At 41.8% G+C, this 18,989-nt stretch overlaps 1 protein-coding gene across 1 annotated transcript; it reads left to right on the top strand.

The window, feature by feature from the left end:
• The first annotated feature begins 3,203 nt into the window (after positions 1-3,203).
• LOC134862033 (GA-binding protein subunit beta-1-like) lies at positions 3,204-18,375 on the top strand. Its single transcript, XM_063879693.1, has 8 exons — positions 3,204-3,359; positions 4,898-5,005; positions 9,129-9,296; positions 10,357-10,551; positions 12,537-12,645; positions 13,603-13,767; positions 14,735-14,856; positions 15,884-18,375. The coding sequence occupies exons 2-8, from the start codon at positions 4,898-4,900 to the stop codon at positions 16,328-16,330; spliced, it is 1,314 nt and encodes a 437-aa protein (XP_063735763.1). The 5' UTR covers positions 3,204-3,359; the 3' UTR covers positions 16,331-18,375.
• Positions 18,376-18,989: the final 614 nt, after the last annotated feature.

Raw genomic sequence — 18,989 nt, 5'->3', positions numbered from 1 at the left:
CTCCTGTAGAAGTGTTCCAATTGACTTCAGTGCAGCCATCTCAATGTGTAGGCCTCCAAACATTATGACAAACTTATCCTCACCATACTGCTCAGGCCAGTGCCACTGGATTTGCTTTGCCAATGCATAGATTGGCTGGTCAGCAGTCATGACAGGTATCTGACCTGGATTCAGGAAAGATACAGTCTCTTTGACTTTGTCCATGACATGTCTGACGGTAGCAACCGAGTGGGCTGGGTCTCGCAAGAGAGGTAGCAGTGATGTTATGCTAACCTCAGCTTCAGGGCTTCTCTTCTTGGAAGCATGGTGGGCTGGCCAGGTCATGTTCACTGCCCCATCTGTCTCTTCAGTTGCACTGACTTTTTCCAGCCACTCATACTCCAATGCCAGTTGTGGTCCTAACAGAGTGGTGTTTGGATCTGTCTGCACAGGACGGCTATGTGGAGGAGAAGGCTTGAAGAAGGCTGGGCGTATATTGGTGAAGGAGTAAGGCAGTTCTGGAACTGTCTTCACCTTCTCCTCTCCAAGTCTCACAGGTTCACGGTATTCACCATGGTTGTCTTTGGTTGGATGTTGGAAAGCTGAGATGCTGGTGCCATGAAAAGAGGTTGTTGCAGTTGTTGCAGTGGGGTTGTGGTCAATGTTATCCATGGCTGTTGTGGTGAACAACCCTCTCCTCAGTACTTGTGGGCAGACCACTCCATCCTCTCTATACCTGTTGCATCTCCAAGCTGCGTAGATATTTCCAGTACTCTGTCATATGAAATGCTAAGGCTATGTTCATGAAGCATTCTCACCAGCCTCCTCTTCCTAGTCTTGGCATATATTGACATTCCCATCTAGATGGGGAATGGCGTTTCCCGATTTTTGGAATGCCTGTGAGTCGATGCTCCTTCCTTGTGTCTTGTGTAGCAGTTATACTGCAGGAGCTGTGCAATTGCAAGGTCTGACTTGGAGGCACCAAATCTCAGTTGTGATTTGATGTCAGCCCCGTGTTCAATCATGCCTACAAATAAGCCAGAATAAGGCAAAAGTACGCTTTTGAGAGGTTTAAGGGTCCCAGATTTGGATTCTACATGGTAAAAAATGTATATGTTGATGTCAGAATCATCCATATTGGCCAGGTCTGTGCATATTTATTACTACTTATGGCGGCCATCTTGAAAATGGGTGGCCATCTTGAATTTCAAGTGGCCCGCGTACTTTTTGAAAAGAGTAATGTCTAAGGAGTATCTGTGCCAATTTTGGTGCTTGTATCACTATTTGAGCGATTCCTCTGAAAATATGATGTTATCTGCTCCACTAAAGCTCTTGGACTCGATTATTGTCAATTTCACGCAGTGATCTGATTTTGTGCTTACGTAATCTCTTATTTTCTCAATAACACGGGTCAGCCCAGTGAAGATCTTCTCACTGTCCGCCAATGTGCCAGCAGCAGAGGAACTGATAGCTTCCATCTCCTCAAAATGCAGCTTCACATTTCTCTCTCTCTCTCTCTCCTTGATCCTCTGCTGGAAGTTCTGTCGAAACACTGCCAGCTTTCTCTGACTCTCTGCATTTTCTGCTGTGCAGACATACAGCTGACGGGGGCAGATGTTCCCCTGGAGATGCTTGGAGGGGTCCACTAGCTCGTGTTTTGCAAAAGCAGGAGATTCATGATGAGGCTGAAGGTGCTGCTCACAGTAAGAGACCACACAGGTGAGACAGGATTTGAGGGCATTGTGCTTTCTCCCAGTGCAGACATCACAGGCCACATCCTCAGGTCTAGCATAGTGGTGATCAAAGTCCTCTTCCTCCCTGTTGGTTTCCATCCATTCCTCTCCGTACCAGTTGCTTAGACTCTTCATCTCCGTAATCAGAGGATTGGGATCTCACTGACATCTATCCCAACTAGTGTCCCAGCAATCGGCGCAATGCATATCTCCATGTCTATCTTCAGACAGTTGCTCATAGCACCGCATGCAGACGTCGCCGCCGAAGTCGTGATCACAGTCCATCATACCTGCTGAAACACAGACAGATCAACCTCAAACCGATGTGTATATAAAAATATATATCCCCTCACTCCACTGATATGGGCATGACTTAAACCACAATACGTTTTACTGTCGTTAAGGTAGAATGGGACGTTTGTGAAATCAATGAATAGTCGTTGACCATATTTGCCAGTGCCAATGAAGCTCATTCGAACAGTTCAAGAGTCTGAACCCTCGCAAAGCAACCAAACTAAGTTGTGTTTCTCCATCATCCCTCTCTAAAGTACTGGGCTAAACAGCAAACTAACTGGAGAAATGTAACTGTATTTGTAAAAAGATAGTACTGTGAACTTAAACGCAAGTGGGCAAACAGTAAGGGAGGCTGTCTTAAAATCAGATAATATCAATACAAAATTACAATAGAGCGAACTATAATGTAAATCAAATTACATCTTAAAACATCTCCCTTTATGTGGTCACAATTACTTTAGATACACTTGGTTTTACTGTGCTATAAACTATTTGGTAGATGTTCATATAGGTCTAACATGTACAAATGTAACAAAGACCAATCATTTTACTTGCAGTTTATTCCTGATGTTTGGCACACTTACTTTCATTAAATGGTTAAGACACTAGCTTTCAGTGTAGACCCTATTCAACATCTACATAATGTCTAACAACCAGCTTACGTAAACGAGAAATCAGAGTGTTAAGATACTTTTGTGACACTTTTATTTTGAGGCAAGAACACCAGTTATTATTAATGCTAAATAAGAAAAACACTGATAAACAGTAAAGTTACTTTTAACATTAGCAAGTTCCACTAGCTTTATATTGTCAGTTCAGAGTGAATATGATGTTTACATCTGATTTTCAGGCTTCAGGGTCTATAAATACATTATTAAATATCGGGGAGAGTTAACCTTCTCCTTGATGTTTGAATGATTGCTTTTGGATCCGCCTCTCTTCTCCACTACGAACAACCAACTGAAACCGGAATTAACCTTCAAAATAAATGTTTTCCTGGGAAATCATACCTCTTACCATTTTATTAAAGTGCATTCTGTTGTCAGGTTTAAACTATATCAAATCAACATGTTCAATGAATATAACAAGTATATGTGACATCATCGCACCCGCCATAAAAAGTTATTAAAATATGTTACGCGTTCAGTGCTTCTTTTATTTTGAAAAGATACACCGGAACACGACCGTTTCCCTCTACCTCTGCGTCATGTAGCCGCCATTTTTGAGCTAAAAATAAAAAACAAAACAAATAATATTTGGGTTTTTTGGAAAGAAATAACTCAAGTGTAACAATCATCTTACATATACCAGAAATCCGTTTTTAATATACCTTTGTGACTCCTTCAATTCAAGGCAAGTATTGCGATTAATAATGATAAATGAGGTAAAAACACAACATTGTTATAAGAGCTAACTGATAAACAGTAACGTTACTTTTACCGTTGCTCGTCAATCGTTAGCTTTCTATTGTCTGTTCAGAGTTAATAAGCTGTATTCGTCTGTATAAGATGTTCATGCTTCAGGATCTATTATTACATTATTATAAATGATTAAGTATCGGAGCAGACTTTACCATCTCCCTCTGTAGTGTTGACTAGCGGATGTGGAAATAGCTCCTAATGCTAGCCTCAACTTCCTCCGGAACAAACATCACTTAACTTGGGGACAAAGTGTGTCATTATGTTGTTAAATGTCAGTTCATGTATCTCTGTGTTTTTATCAAGTGAGCCATTTGATTCGTATTGTTTTAGCTCGTCCACAGTATTACTATAAATCGTGTGGAGCGGAGTCTCGCATTTGATTTCTGTATCCTAAAGTTATAACGAGTCGTTTTTAGATGCATAGAGCATTTAAAAAGCAGAGGTGTAATGTAACATTTACTCAAGTACTGCAAATGGTGTAACTTATTAGGCCTATGCTACTTAACACTTGCACTTACTACATTCAGTCAACATATTTAGTTACTGGTGACTGTAGATGTAGGTTATTAATACAAAATATTGAATCGACACACGTTAATATATAGGTTAAGCTACCCAGTAACCCAGTAATATTAAAAGTAATTCAAATACTCATAGTATACTTCTTTCTTATACCGTAGCTCAATTCTGAATGCAGGACTTTTACCTGAATGGAATATTTTTACACTGTAGTATTGCTATTTTTACTTTTGTTAATCTTCCACCTCTGTTTAATGCAAAGTTAGTACCTTCCTAGTAATTGTTATCTGTTCACTACCAGTGTCATTACACATTCACTACACGAATAACAGTGAAACATGATTGCAAAAGTGGGACTTGACGAAGTGTAAATGAATTCGTTTATTTATTTATCTAACTTCGAAAAGACCCAGTGAGGAGGTATTGACAATAATTCCCAGATGTCAATGCATGCAACAAAATACTTAACAAAAACACCAATGTATGACAGCACAAAGCCTAAATATATATGAATAAACATGCTATAGAGTAGATAGTAAAATAGAGGAAATAAATACAGTGAAGTATTTCAAATACAAAATAGATAACCATTTACAATCAATTTAAAAGAGTCAACATTTGTTGCAAATTGTGATATTCGAAAAACTGCAAAAAGAAAATAATATATATATTTGATTAATTACTTTAATTCATTTTCTTCATAACATCTCAGCAGTGCGAAATTGTTCATCACTTTTTAAAATGATTCTCCAGGAAGATATTGAACATTGCTGAAGTTCATGATTTTCTGATTTGCAAAACATTGTTTGTACATACAACTAACCCGTATCAATTTAAACACAACCATTTCCAAAGGAAGAAACAAAACACACACAGAACAGTTGTGTCAGTATGTGCTACATACACACATTTCTCCCTGGCTGATCTGTGTTTCCCTCTGGCGGTCAGCAGATGTCGCTGGTGTGTCTCGGGCAGCAGCTGCTGGAGGCGGTGAAAGGAGGACAGGATGATGATGTGAAAGCTCTGATGGCCAATGGAGCTCCATTCACCACAGACTGGGTGAGGCTGCTATGCCTTAGATATGGAATAATCTTCAAGCTAATCCATAATGAGATGAGTGTCAAACCTCACCTGCTGCCAAAAGAAAACACAGATACCTCCTAATGTCGTTTTGTCACCACACAGTGGCAGAATGACAGTTTGGCTGAGGCCTTACACTGAGCTCAAAAGACAGGGAAAGTCAAGAGAAAAATAATGGGAGAGGAAAAAGCAACACTCAGCTAGTCTTAGATTCATATCTTTACAGGAAACGGTTTAACACATTTAATCCTTCTGCCTTTTCTTGGCAGATTTGTACAGGGTTTCTGCTAAACGTGTAAATCTAAATAACAATCCCACACTTTACAAATGTGCACATTTAACAAACTGTATAACAACTAGCTTCATGTTTGTGAAACCTATCAAACTTTTTCTCAGGGCTGAAGCGAACTGATTCATTATTAATCCGTCGATTATTTTCTCGATTAATCTATTCACTCTTTCGGGTACAACATGTCAGGAAAATATTCTCAATTTCCTAAAACGTTTTAATAATTTAAAAATCCACAGGCTCTCCTTCTGACATTTATGATCCGATCTATAAAGTAACATAACGTATAATAAACTGCTCTCTTGCACAGTGTACGTCACTAATGCAGTTTTATTGAATGTGTTCCCTAACACCACCTGTTTCTACCACACATTAACATATTTAAGGGTGTCATTTATCTGTGATAGTGTGACACATTTTAAAAAACGCACGTTGAAGTGCATTTATGATAGCTCACATCATGTCTTCATTTGAAAATCAGTAGAGGAGGGGGCACAATCGCTTATTTAATTTTTTTAGAATGACAACGGTATACATCATTTATATGTATGAATATAAAATCCCCCATGAATCAAATGAAGCAGATTTGTCACACTATTTTACTGAGTAAACCTGATGCGTGAACATAACAGATGCTTCATTTCTATTACGTTGGAGTGTCAGCAGTAGTGGATTAGCTGTCTGAGGCGCCGCAGTGTGTGATGCACAGCGGGACCTTCGAGCCTTTGACACACTCCTATAAGTGTAAAATAATGTGGTACGTTTTTCTTAGTAGGTAGTTTGTGTTCACAGTTAATCTGACGTGTCATGAACACTGCTTCAGAGCAGAGCAGGAGATGGATTGATGGGAGGGGGTGTCTAAATGACCTTTTGTACCACTCATTTCTATACTTGCTAAAGTCATGTCAAATCAGGACGAGTATGACTGTGCACCTCATATTCATTCATACAAAGTGTCCACACTGATGTCTGTATTACACTGTTTATATTTCTACTTCTACTATAGCGTATCCAATATTTACCGCTCTTAGTGTTATTACTATGGTTCATACTGTATAAACTTGGTTATTTCATTGATGTTGTCACTTCGTGTAAATGTGCCTTAAGCAGGGGGGGGGGGGCTATGTCAGGGGAGCCGGTTTCCAGGTGGTAATGGCCCGTTTTCCAATAACAGGCTCAACGGGGGCTGGATGGTTTCATTTCTCTTGTCACTTCCAATGCCTTAAGTAGGAGGGAGGGGGGTCTTGTCAGTGCCAGTTCCCAGGTGTTAATGGCCTACTGATTGCTAATGAGGTCTCAGTACAGTTAATGCACACAGCTAACTAAGCGGCGGTAAAACATTCCTATGCTACGGCTTGATGTACGGTGTTCTGAGCCAAAGCCAGTCATCCTCTCACAAATCATGTAAACCTCCACGCTAACGGCCATTCCTAACTGTTTACGATGCATCACATCTCCCATTCCCAGCTCCTAATGAAGGCACTTTGTGTAAACAGTTGTAAATACACCTCTTTTGTGTGCTGTGATGAGCGCTTCATGCAAATGTCTCTCTCGGCCTTTTGTTTGCTGAGGTGGGCACTTTCTTTTGAACCTGCACCTTTACAACAGCTATGACAATTAGCGTGTTTCACTTAACACGCTAATGAGCCTCTAACTGCACACAGGGGGTCCGATTAAAGACAACACATCAAAATAAGTACTCTGTATATACAGTATGTAATGTCAGAATGTATGTCTCTTCATGTACAATGAGAAGCATGTATTATCAAATGGATATTATTGTCATGGTGTATATCCCATTAGTCATCCAAATGTATTAATATCATCGAATATTCATTTTGGTAATGAACTATGCAATCCTCAAATGTCAAAACTAAGGTAACAAATGGAGTTTACAAACCATCTTATTTATTAATTTTTTTAAACCTTGAAACCATACATTTGAGTCAAGTCCACTTAAAGAATAGACAGACAAACAGACCTGCAGTATACACTTAATGACTACTGAGCTGCAAAATCACCACAGGCAGAGGCCGAATTACTACAGAGACTCAAAATGACTTAAAATAGATGCAGAAAATCACAAACACACCCTGAGTGTCTAAAAATAAATGCAAAACCACTATTAATAGATACAAAACAATCACTGTGCTGCAAAATGACTACAACCACCACCACAGTGGGGAATGATTAATAATAAATAAAAGTAGGGACACAAAACAACCACATTAAGCTGAACATGTCTAAAGAGACACAGAATCATTTAAAATAGATGCCAAATCAACAAAAAAATATCTAAACAACTGAAATAAAGGTTAAAACAACATAAAAAGTTACAAAAAGACTAAAAATAGAAGCGCGGTCGCCTGTCTTAGGTTATATTCGTATTATAGTCTGTTCATGGTGGCAGGTCTCACATCCTCCCCACTCCTACACCACTGAATGTGTGATTCACAAAGGTGGTGCAACACTCAAATCCTAACCCGCTGTAAGTCCATTAAGTTTTAACAACCAGGTGTGCAGCATGTAGGCAGAATCCCAAAAAATGAAAATAACCTGCAGATGTTTCTCACTCTGCCAGAGAGAGAGCATCACTGGTGCTGGCCCAAACCCAGAGGTGTGATACTCTCAGCTCCCTGGCAGCATGTTCATGTCCACACTGTCCAACATTTAGATCCCAGGACATCCCAAATCTGCCAGTTAAAAGGAAGGTGCCAAAACAACACTCAAAGAAGCCAAACTAGTCAAATATGATGCAAAGAATCTCCGAGATACAAGAAGTTGTTCTTACTGAATGTGGATATGATGGTCGGAGCAGGGGTCTCATAATCTGTGCATGGTGGCAGGTAGCACATCCTCCCCACCCCCCCTACTCTTGTACAATCCCTGCCCTGTATAATTCAAACAGGTGGTGCAGTGAACAGCATGTCTCCATCAGTTTAACAACAACACTGCAGTCTTCTCTTTCACTTGTCCATGTCCACCTTTCTTAACTTTACAATTCACAACCCGCTGTAAGTCAGAGTCATCCAGAATTAAGTTACCTACATCGGTTCTACAGATGTTTCTCACTGTGCCAGAGAGAGAGCATCACTGGTGCTGGCCCAAACCCAGAGGTGTGATCTTCTCAGCACTCTGGCGTCATGTTCCTGTCCACACTGTCCAAAATGTATATCCCAGGACATCCCATTAGCATCTACATCTGCCTGTAAAAGGACAGAGTGCCAGCCTCTCCGACCCTGGAGGTTTGAGGATGAGGATGTGAGAAGCATCGTCACATGATTTGTGCACACAACCGCAAACAGAGGTCAGACTCACTGACTTTTTTTGGCATAAAATGGTTTGGCCTGTTAAAAGAACTTGCCGGTTTTTTGCTGGGTCATTGCACTTTAGTCACTTTGGGTAAAATTGTCAGCAAAATGAAGTAAAAAATAATGTGCTGTTTTTTGGACAGTGCAATGGCAACCGGGTTTTTTCAAATTAGTGCACAGGATTATCTGGAGCTGAACTCAGAATGCTGTTGCCACACAAACAGTTCCTTCTCATCAAACCCAAGGTCCAGGACCCCCACTAACAGACCCTTAAACCCCTCCATAGACAGTATTCATTAAATCAATGCACATTATTCCCAATTTTCCAAACTATAAATGCACATTTCTATTAAATTTGTTCCTTCTTTTCTTTTTTGAATGCACATATTTTTAATCTCAGAGTAAATTGAGTAACTTTTTGGTTTATTAACCAAACAATAGATATATAAGACCCTTCACCTGCAGCTGCTTCTTTACATCTCGTTCCCTCTTTTTCTTCCAGCTGGGAGCGTCCCCTCTGCATCTGGCGGCTAAGTACGGTCATCACTCCACCGCCGAGGTGCTGCTGCGGGCCGGGGTCAGCAGGGACGCCCGGACCAAGGTGGACAAGACCCCCCTGCACATAGCTGCCTCCGAGGGTCACTTCAACATAGTGGACCTGTTGGTGCAGGTGAGGAGAGGAGAGGCCTCTGTCGACATCAGGCTTATACTTTGATGAGATGATCATATCATGTTATTGTTTGACATGTTGGCAACATCAAGGGTCCTGTATGTGAGATAACTAAATATTCTAATTATTATAGTATTCAAGAGGGGTTTCAAAAGGAATTTGTGCCTGGTCTAAAGTTTATGATCACGTGAACATATGCAGTAGCGGGAACTGTGATGGCGCTGTCCGTGGTGCTGAAGTAGCAGACCGATTTGTAGTTCTGAATTTTTCTGAGTCCTGCTCTTCTGACAGCTTTATTTTGATCTATAATCTAAACTCAATAGCAAGGGGAGGGGGGTTCCAGGACCAAAGAGTCATTCATTGGTGGCTCACAAGTCACAATTGAACGGAACAAATTGGGTTAGTCCCCTCTGATAAAAATCAACAAATTGCCTACTGGCCCTTTTTGATTCCTGTACATTTCACCCTCCAAAGTTTAGGTCAGCTGGCTGTTTGGATTTGCTGCTAAACATCCATAGAAGCATTTTAAAGAACCAACACAGAACAATTTTGAGAGCACACGGTGATCTGAAATACGATTGGACCTGTTAGCCTTCAGTTTGTCCTAAGCTCTCCAGCCGAGCACAAATGGACAGTCGTACAAATGCTTTTGGATAGACAGAGTACGATATGAGAGTACATTTGTCACAGAGGACCTTAAAGTAACAGAATTATTTGAAGCTTGACATTGTGTCTCAGGGACCTCAGAGACCCTGTTGTTAATCCGAATAATCAATCAGACTCAGATTGGATGTCAGTGGTCCAAATTGGGTTTGGTGACAGTTGCTATATTTTAGAAAAACACAGATTTTTATAGAAACATAAGAAGAAAAATGGTGTAGTAAAAAAGTACAACAAAGAAAAAATAACAATATTTAGCAAAGTAACAATGTGCAATTGTTTACTCCACTTACAATACCTGCACAGTCACGTAGTCACATCTCTGCTCTCCTCTCCCCTTTGTTTGTCTCTCTTTGTTTTCCTCCTGTCGTCACCACCGGGGGGCGTCGCGCGTCTGCAGCACGGTGCAGAAGTGGACGCCAGAGACATGCTGAAGATGACTGCGCTGCACTGGGCGGCTCAGCACGGCCACAGGGAGGTGGCCGAGCTCCTGCTGAGGTACGGCGCCGACGTCCACTGCCTCAGCAAGTTCGACAAGACGCCCTTCGACATCGCCATGGATACCAGCAACACTGAGCTGATGATACTGCTACAGGTGGACAGACTGAGGGGGGAGGGATGAGGGGGGGAGAAGGCAGACACTCAGACAGAGTTGAGGAGAGAGAAAGACAATGAGAAGTGAGGAGTCATAGAAAGACAAATGAACGAGGGAGAGACAAGGATGGATGAAGATGGGGACGAGAGAGAAGGGACACGATGACAAAGAGGGTGAGGAAGGGAAGACAAACGATGTTGGGGAAATAAATAAAGACAACTTTAAAGGACAGAAGGGGAGGGGAGTCTTTTCAGTTTCCTTTATACAAGGTTATAAAGGAGACGTTTGAGAGAAAAAAAGACAGGAAATGACCAAGCACATTTCAGCCGAGGCAGGTAAAAATGAAGACGGGGAGGACAAGCGGCGGGAGAGATGGACAGATAAAGGAAGGCGTGGAGGACAAGGAGACAGATGGACAAATGAGGGGCTTGTGGGAGAGGCAGGGAGGGAGATGGACCGAGATTAAGAGGGCGAGTGAAACAGGAGACGACGGGGGGATGAGAAGAGCACCGGGGGGAGCCGAGGAGATTACCAAAGAGGAGGAGAAAAGTAAAAAGAGAATAAGGAGAAGTGCAGGCGTCGACATGTTGGCACAGTGGCCCCCTGCGATTTCACAAAACACGTTTGATGTTTTTCTACTCGTCCAGTCAGACTCTTACCCGCGTTGCTATGGTTTCCATGTTAGTGCAGCCTCTTTCTGTCAGACAGCCATGTTGCAAACACTTCCTACCAGCATTTAGACACCATTTCACACAACACCGGATAACCCCCCGACATTAGAGTTGTGATCATGGGTTATATGGATTAGTAGGCACAGTATGAGGATTACCAAGCTTTATGTAACAGGTGTGTGTGTGTGTGTGTGTGTGTGTGTGTGTGTGTGTGTGTGTGTGTGTGTGTGTGTGTGTGTGTGTGTGTGTGTGTGTGTGTGTGTGTGTGTGTGTGTGTGTGTGTGTGTGTGATTGTGTGTGATGTGTGTGTGTGTGTGTGTGAGGGCCTTCAGGTGTGTAGGAGGCTGTGTAGTTAGATAACTCCTCTCCCTGGACAGGCCTCGAGCAAAGTTGACCCATGCAAGATGGCTGCAAACCAAAGGGCACTGACAGGAGTTTATGAAACAGAAACACCCACTTCAGAGTGGGAAACGCTCCCCTGTGGTCAGCGCTTTAAAGGGCTGCAGTGAAGCACTTTTGCTCAGACACCATCGGACGTTTTATGAAGAGAAAGACATAAAGCCAGACAAAATGTTTGTATCTCATGCATAAAATCCTGATGATCTTTCTCTTTTTCTGTCACTACGGTGCAGATGAAGTGTCTCCCTCTGATGAAATCCCATCAACGCTACGCTGAGAATTAATTATCAGTCGATAGAAAATACAAGAAGCTATTCGTTATAAACCTCAGCCTAATGCCACCATCATATTCTATCCACCATTAACCGCACAATTGCTTTTGTTCAGAAAATGGGCTCACTTGAAGAAAGAGGCTGGCATCCCACCAATGAAGTGATTTCTCACTCTCAGGAGCAGAGATCAGATTAAACCTCAAACCTTAGGGCGTTTATGAACCCTAAAAACCTTTGCTCTGACTATTTCCAATACAATTAAACTAAAGGAATTGGATGTGGTAAAGAATGTGAATTACTTTCTGCTTTTTTACCTTGGATTTAGACTAGTTATCTTAGTTTCAGGCCGATGAAACATTTTGCAGGGTCCTATTTTCTACTACTTTCTAGTTAAAGTATTTACTTACAGATCTGTAAAGCTGTATTCTAGGTTGATGCAATGCCCCCAAATGTATTGGTAACATGCTCTTGTATCAGAATTGGTGGATAGCAAAATAAAAACAGAAAGAAATACACAGTTTTGGACTTAAAGTCTCATCATATCCACGTATAAAGTGAGGAGTTTGTCTTAAAAGCTTGTTTCTTCTTCCCTTTAAATAGCCAAAATAAGTCAGATATTGAAGGTGTGTGTGTTTGTGTGCAGGACGGCATGCAGAACCAGGTGAGCGTGGACCAGGAGCCTCACTACATCATCCGTTCCGGCGGGCTGGTGAGCCTCTCGGAGCTCGTCTCCTCCACCAAGACCTCCGCAGGTAGGCAGCACACACTCGTCCTTCTGCTGTGTTTACGTGCAGGGATGAGTACAGAAAGGACGTGACAAATAAGTGATGAATAAACAGCAGATGGGAGGGATGTGGGGCTCAAATGTTTGCAGGTGGGGAATAAGTAAAAGCCTCCGGAGACTTACTGCGTTATCTCAGGAGACTATCATATCTGACAGGAAACATCTGGACTCCAGCATCTACAGGAGGAAGGAATGGCGGTTAGAGGAAGATGTGCCAACATATTGTTTTAAGAATCCTCCCAAAGACTGAGATAAACAAGGGAGGGATGAATTACAAATGAATGGAATTGGAAATGGTCAAAAACAAATGATTTATCTTTCCATGTTTCTCTACATACTTCAGCTTCTCTGTACCATCAGAGTGGATTTAAAAAAAATTGAAATCAGAACACTTAACTTATCCTGAGGGGAAATTGGGTTTCGTGACAGATGAAAACAAACGTTTACAAAAACTAAAGTTAAAGTACAAATGTTCAATAAAAGGATCAAATTAAATATAACATCAGCAGTGGAATAAAAAACGTCTAATACAACATAATTAAAGTGTATCTAAAAATAAGAAGTGAAAGTGGATTAAAAGTTAAACAAAACATACGAATTTTAAGTAAAAATGCATTAAAAAAAGGACGAGATAAAGAAGAATACAACTCTGTATATATACAGCAGAAGTTAAAGTTAAACTCTGCAGTGAAAATACTTAAATACCCATAAGAGGGCAAAGTAAATATGTGTCTGCGGTGCTTTATAGGTATTAATAGGCTAAATTGCACATTTAGGGGGTTTAAGCTGCTGATGGTAAACTAATGTGTTGTTGTTTTTGTTGTGTAACATTTTGGCCTGGGTTCTGTTCTGCTCTTTGAGATGCCAGAGGAGTTCCAGGCATGTTTATTATCCAACAATACGAAACCACTCTCTTTCTCCTCAGGCAAGTCTGAGGACGTCATGGCGGCCGAGTCGGTGGAAACAACCCTTCAGCATGTGGTGGGCGACGGCGGGCAGAGGGTCATCACCATAGTGACAGACCAACACGGCAACCTGCAGCCCGCGTCCCTGGGCCAGCAGTTCATCTTCACGCTGCAGGGCCAGCAGAGTGAGTGGGCAACACACACACATACACACACATACACACACTGGAAATAGGGATGCGCTATGGTGGATAATGTAGATAGTTTTTAAAAAGGAATAATGTAGCAGCGACAGAAATCCACACATTTAGCATTACATTCATTAAACGTCTTCAAAGGCGCTGAATTCTAGAATCTATAAATAGTTATGGTTATTTAAATGTCTAAAAACAAATGCTAAGACAGGAGAAGTAGGGTCTCAGGATTCGTTTCAGGCCTCTGCGTTGAATAAAATCACAAATGAATGGTAAACATCTGCTTTTTGAAGTCATTGACCAATTACATCTCGCCAACAAATTCATGCATAGCAGAAAACCTGAAATATCGACTTCTTTGTAAATTAGTCATAAATCTTGCCTTTAGCTGAAAGAACTAAAGGCACACGCTGTGGGAAATACAAGCGAAACTGAGGCACTGAAACGGTTTTGAAAGTCTCACATCTGCTTTGAATAGTCACGACAACCCGAGATGACATTGCAGTTTGCGGTTTCTTTCATCTTGAGTTCAAACATTATGTAAAACCACAGAACAAATCCTAAATCTAATAACTGTTAGAGGCAAAAAGCTGCTATTAAATGGGGAAAAAACACAACAGAAAAATCAACTTACTGGGATCTCATTTTGGATATTTAGTGGAGGAATGTCCATCCAGTAATAACGTCTTGATATTACAAATGCCTCACAACAAGCCGAGTCAGCAGGACAAAAAGAAGCAACTTAAAAACAGTTACGCTTTTTATTTTAAGAGGGTGTTAGAGGCCAAATCAGAGACAAAAGCAAAAAACTGGACTCTGAAACTCATGGTGCAAACATAGAAAGAATAGGTCTTGCAGAAGTGCAAGTCTACACACACATCATAAGGAAACAAGAACACATATATTGAAGTACATAAGATATGCTTAATAAGACCCTACTTCTGTTCTGCTGCTACAGTGGTGGCATTGCCCGCCAGCTCTATGGCAGAGGAGGTGGTGGTGGAGGAGCCTCAGGTGGCCACGCCCACACACAAGAGGAAGACAGACCCCACAGCCAATCACAGCATCTTAAAATCCAAGGTAAGCAGGGAGCACTTTAAATATCGTCTGCTGTTATTGTCTGGCATTTACTGAAAGTGTCCCATTTATATATCCAACTTATAACATAGAACTCCCCCCCCCCATAAAAAAAACCCAAACAAACATGGAAGCTTCACATCAGCCAAAGCAATGAAAGCCAGATATCATGGATTTTAGTTCATGGTAAACAATAATCATTCCCACAGAACATCTTGAGTTGTCAGATGGTGTTTGCATGTTTGTAAGTCATAAACGAGGGACTGTTTTTCATCTTTACTCCCGTTGATGGCTTATAAGTCAGCAGCTTGCACATTTACACATTCTCAGCCTCTCCAGCATTTCACTCCAGCAACTGCATCATTTGTAGTAAACAAAGCAAACAGCTATTTAATCTTCTGATGGCGTGTAATTTAATAAGGCCACTGTAGGAAATGTCTTTTTGTTTGGAATGAAACACGACGTCGGTCCATTTGACTTAGAAAATAATTGTGAACAATGACCCTGAGATATCACATTTGTATAACTTCATTGAAAGGGTTTTATTGACGATTACTGTTGTTGTTGTTGTTATTGATACTAATAATAGTCATATGTATTTATTTGTATGCTTTCTTCAATTATTATTATTATTATTATTTTGTTATTTTTGCATTTTTAAAATTATTATTAGTTGTTTTTTTCCTTCACCTAAAAAAGAAAATTGCTTTTGAACTTAAGGCACAGGATATGGCACGTGTCTTTGTTTGGTTTCATTTATACTCGATGTAAAAAAACATAGTTCGTATTCTTATTTATTCGAGATAAAGACCAAAACAGGGTTACAAAATAACGTGAGGACAGCTGGATTTTGCTGTTGCTATCTTGCTTCTTCACTTAGTCTTCTTCTGACTGCTTTCTGTGTTCAGTAGAGCTCTCCCTGTTGGATCTGAGAAATACTTCAGGTTTAAGACACTTCTTCATTAGCTTTACTTCTTACACACGGGGGTCGCGCCTCCCTTTAACCACTAATCTGTTTGTGTATTCCTAGAAAGTGAAGGAGACTCGTGAGCAGCTGGAGCGGCAGCTGCAGGAAGCCAATCTGAAAGCTCAGGGGTACCAGCAGCAGCTCCTGCAGAAGGAGCAGGAGGCCGAGCAGTACCGCCTCAGACTGGAGCAGGCCATCGCCACCAGCAACAGCATCAACAACAGCATTACCAAAACGACTGTTACCCCAACCTCTACAGTGAAGCAGGAGGAGGAGGAAGAGGAGGAGGAGGAAGAGGTGATGCTGGAGGAGCAGCTGGAGACCACAGTGGAAGCTAAAGAGGAGAGGAAGCAGGAGGAAGAGGTCGTCTGTGAAGCAGCCGGAGAGGCACTTCCTGTGACTGAGTCTGAGCTGGACGTGGAGATCGAAACACACGAATCCTCCCCCGGGCAGCGAGGCCGAGGGAGAGGCAGAGGGAGAGGGAGAGGGAGAGGAGGACGCAGACACTAGCAACGTGATTTGTGATGATGTACTTCGACGATTTTTATAACCTTTTGTAAAGATCAGGAAGACTTTTGTAGATATGTTCATGCAGCACCAACATCAGGAGGACTTTGGATCACTTTATGAGACTTTACAGCGCAGACTGAGCCTGGAGAGGGACCGGTTAGCCCCGCAGACTGAGCCTGGAGAGGGACCGGTTAGCCTCGCAGACTGAGCCTGGAGAGGGACCGGTTAGCCTCGCAGACTGAGCCTGGAGAGGGACCGGTTAGCCTCGCAGACTGAGCCTGGAGAGGGACTGGTTAGCCTCGCAGACTGAGCCTGGAGAGGGACCGGTTAGCCTCGCAGACTGAGCCTGGAGAGGGACTGGTTAGCCTCGCAGACTGAGCCTGGAGAGGGACCGGTTAGCCTCGCAGACTGAGCCTGGAGAGGGACTGGTTAGCCTCGCAGACTGAGCCTGGAGAGGGAACGGTTAGCCTCGCAGACTGAGCCTGGAGAGGGAACGGTTAGCTTCGCAGACTGAGCCTGGAGAGGGAACGGTTAGCCTCGCAGACTGAGCCTGGAGAGGGACCGGTTAGCCTCGCAGACTGAGCCTGGAGAGGGAACGGTTAGCCTCGCAGACTGAGCCTGGAGAGGGAACGGTTAGCTTCGCAGACTGAGCCTGGAGAGGGAACGGTTAGCCTCGCAGACTGAGCCTGGAGAGGGAACAGTTAGCCTAATGTCAATATAAAAAATGTTGTCGTGTGTTTTATAGATTGTGATAGGTTAAGGGGCGGGACATCTCTAAGAGGTTGACCCATCACAACAGATCCAACCAGCTCTGGTTTCACACAGAGGGTGAAAAGAGGTGCTGCAGCACAGGCAGTATGAGAGGAATAAAGAGCTTTCTGAACATTAAAGCATGGAGACATGTCCCAGGGGAGGCAGAAAATACAAATATGAACTGAAAATGAGAATAATCTGTCCTCTTTCAGAGAGCAGTGCTGAAATATTGTTGTTGTTTTTTTATTTGCTTTGATAAAATACAACAATTTGATGATATATTGTTCTAATAACTGTTTGGCAGGAGGCAGGTGTTCATTCCCTTCTGTGGTACTAGATAAAGAACCTATTTGAAGTCTTTAAATGTATTATTCTTTGTTGTATTTTATTCACTTCTAGGTCGAATTATTTTTTGTGTTTATTTTTCATGACAAATGTGTGACGGGGCCCTCATGCTGTGATGGGTCCGTAGAGGATTGTGTCTCTGAGGAGGAGCACAGTGCGGTCAGAGATAATCATGAAGCAATTACAGTAAGAGCTCTTCATGCCTCTTATCCAGGGTGACCTGCAGGGAGCCGATAGGAGCCGCTGCTGGGATCAAGGACTCTTAGACCGTATCTTTTCTGGCAATCAAATGTGTGACCTTTATGTTTTTAAAGCAGCTTTCTCTACCCCCTCTAGTTCTCCCACTGTGTCACATGGATCTAAATGAGTCGCAACAAGATGAATCTGACTGTTTTTAAAGGTGAAAAACTACAAAACTAAATGATGGTACTTCTTCGTCGTTTGGCAGATCTCATTATGGGGGTTATTTGTGAAATCATCAGTGCCATTCTTGACGAATGTTAAGCTTTTTTTGTTGTTTTTTTAAACTTTAAAGCATTTGGTGAAGTGTCCAACGTGAGCAGATATCAATAACATGAATTAGATTGCTTTTTTACCCCATTAATTATACTGCCCATTTTTCTCATTACTGGAACTGTCTGGTCGTTCACACTTAAGGGCTTTATTCAGAACTACAGCTTATTCTTTTTGGCACAAGTTTGTAAAATGTCATTATGTTAAACCAAATAATTATGGGGCAACAAAAAGCATAGAGGAAATGGGAAACGTGTGACAGTGAATATGAGTTCACTCGTGTACTAATGAGGTTTTATTCACTTGTTTTGTGGTGGTTCTGGTTCGATGATTAAAGAAACACACATTTGTTTTATTTAATCACGCTGAATCTAGAATATTGTGAAATGTTGTCTTTTATATTTCAATAAAAATGCTCTCTTTTATTCCCATAATGCCATGTTTCTGAACGTACTTAATGACACTAACACTGTTATGTGTAAATATAATTCCGGAAAAGAAAACACTATTTCCCTCTACTGCAGCCAGTAAAGCATTTAACCTCCAGCTGCTCTCTCCTTAATGGTCACCAGTAATGGCTCTAGTCATCATACCGGGCAGCTCCCAGTGACCATCAGTCTGAGGCTCATGGGGACTCAGCTCTTTTAGTAAAACCCTTAAAGTATGCGCAGCAGTGGAAGTGTGTGTTGGTGGGTTGTTGAACAGCTGTCCTCTGATGTACTTCAGGGGGATGAAGCAGATTGTGGCTGACATGAATCTGACAGAACGGGCTCCATCCTATTTCTCACAAGTTTAAATGAAACATCTAAGTCTTGACAGTAAAGGCTTTTTTTTTTACTCACTCACACTGTGCAAAAGAGCACCTAACCTTTGCCAAAATAATGCATCCATTAGAAAGGTGTGGCACTCATAGGCCTTGGGTTTTTCAGAATAAAAGCCTCTCTAAAATGTGCAGTTTTATTGTGGAAAAGGACATTTATCAGGGCACATAACTGGGGCTACTAATCTGAATTTTTAAGTCACAAATCATCAATAAGGGAAGTTTTTC

Source organism: Eleginops maclovinus, chromosome 3 (genome assembly GCF_036324505.1).
Source record: "Eleginops maclovinus isolate JMC-PN-2008 ecotype Puerto Natales chromosome 3, JC_Emac_rtc_rv5, whole genome shotgun sequence".
NCBI classification, from domain to species: Eukaryota; Metazoa; Chordata; class Actinopteri; order Perciformes; family Eleginopidae; genus Eleginops; species Eleginops maclovinus.
Note: the sequence above shows the minus strand (reverse complement) of the source record. Positions and strands in the feature narration are given on the sequence as shown.

Bases quoted from the DNA above. Each gene is read 5' to 3' on its own strand.
- LOC134862033 (XM_063879693.1), top strand. From the start codon at position 4,898: ATGTCGCTGGTGTGTCTCGGGCAGCAGCTGCTGGAGGCGGTGAAAGGA. The intron at 9,297-10,356 runs GTGAGGAGAGGA...GCGCGTCTGCAG, and splicing joins TAGTGGACCTGTTGGTGCAG to CACGGTGCAGAAGTGGACGC. The intron at 12,646-13,602 runs GTAGGCAGCACA...CTTTCTCCTCAG, and splicing joins CTCCACCAAGACCTCCGCAG to GCAAGTCTGAGGACGTCATG.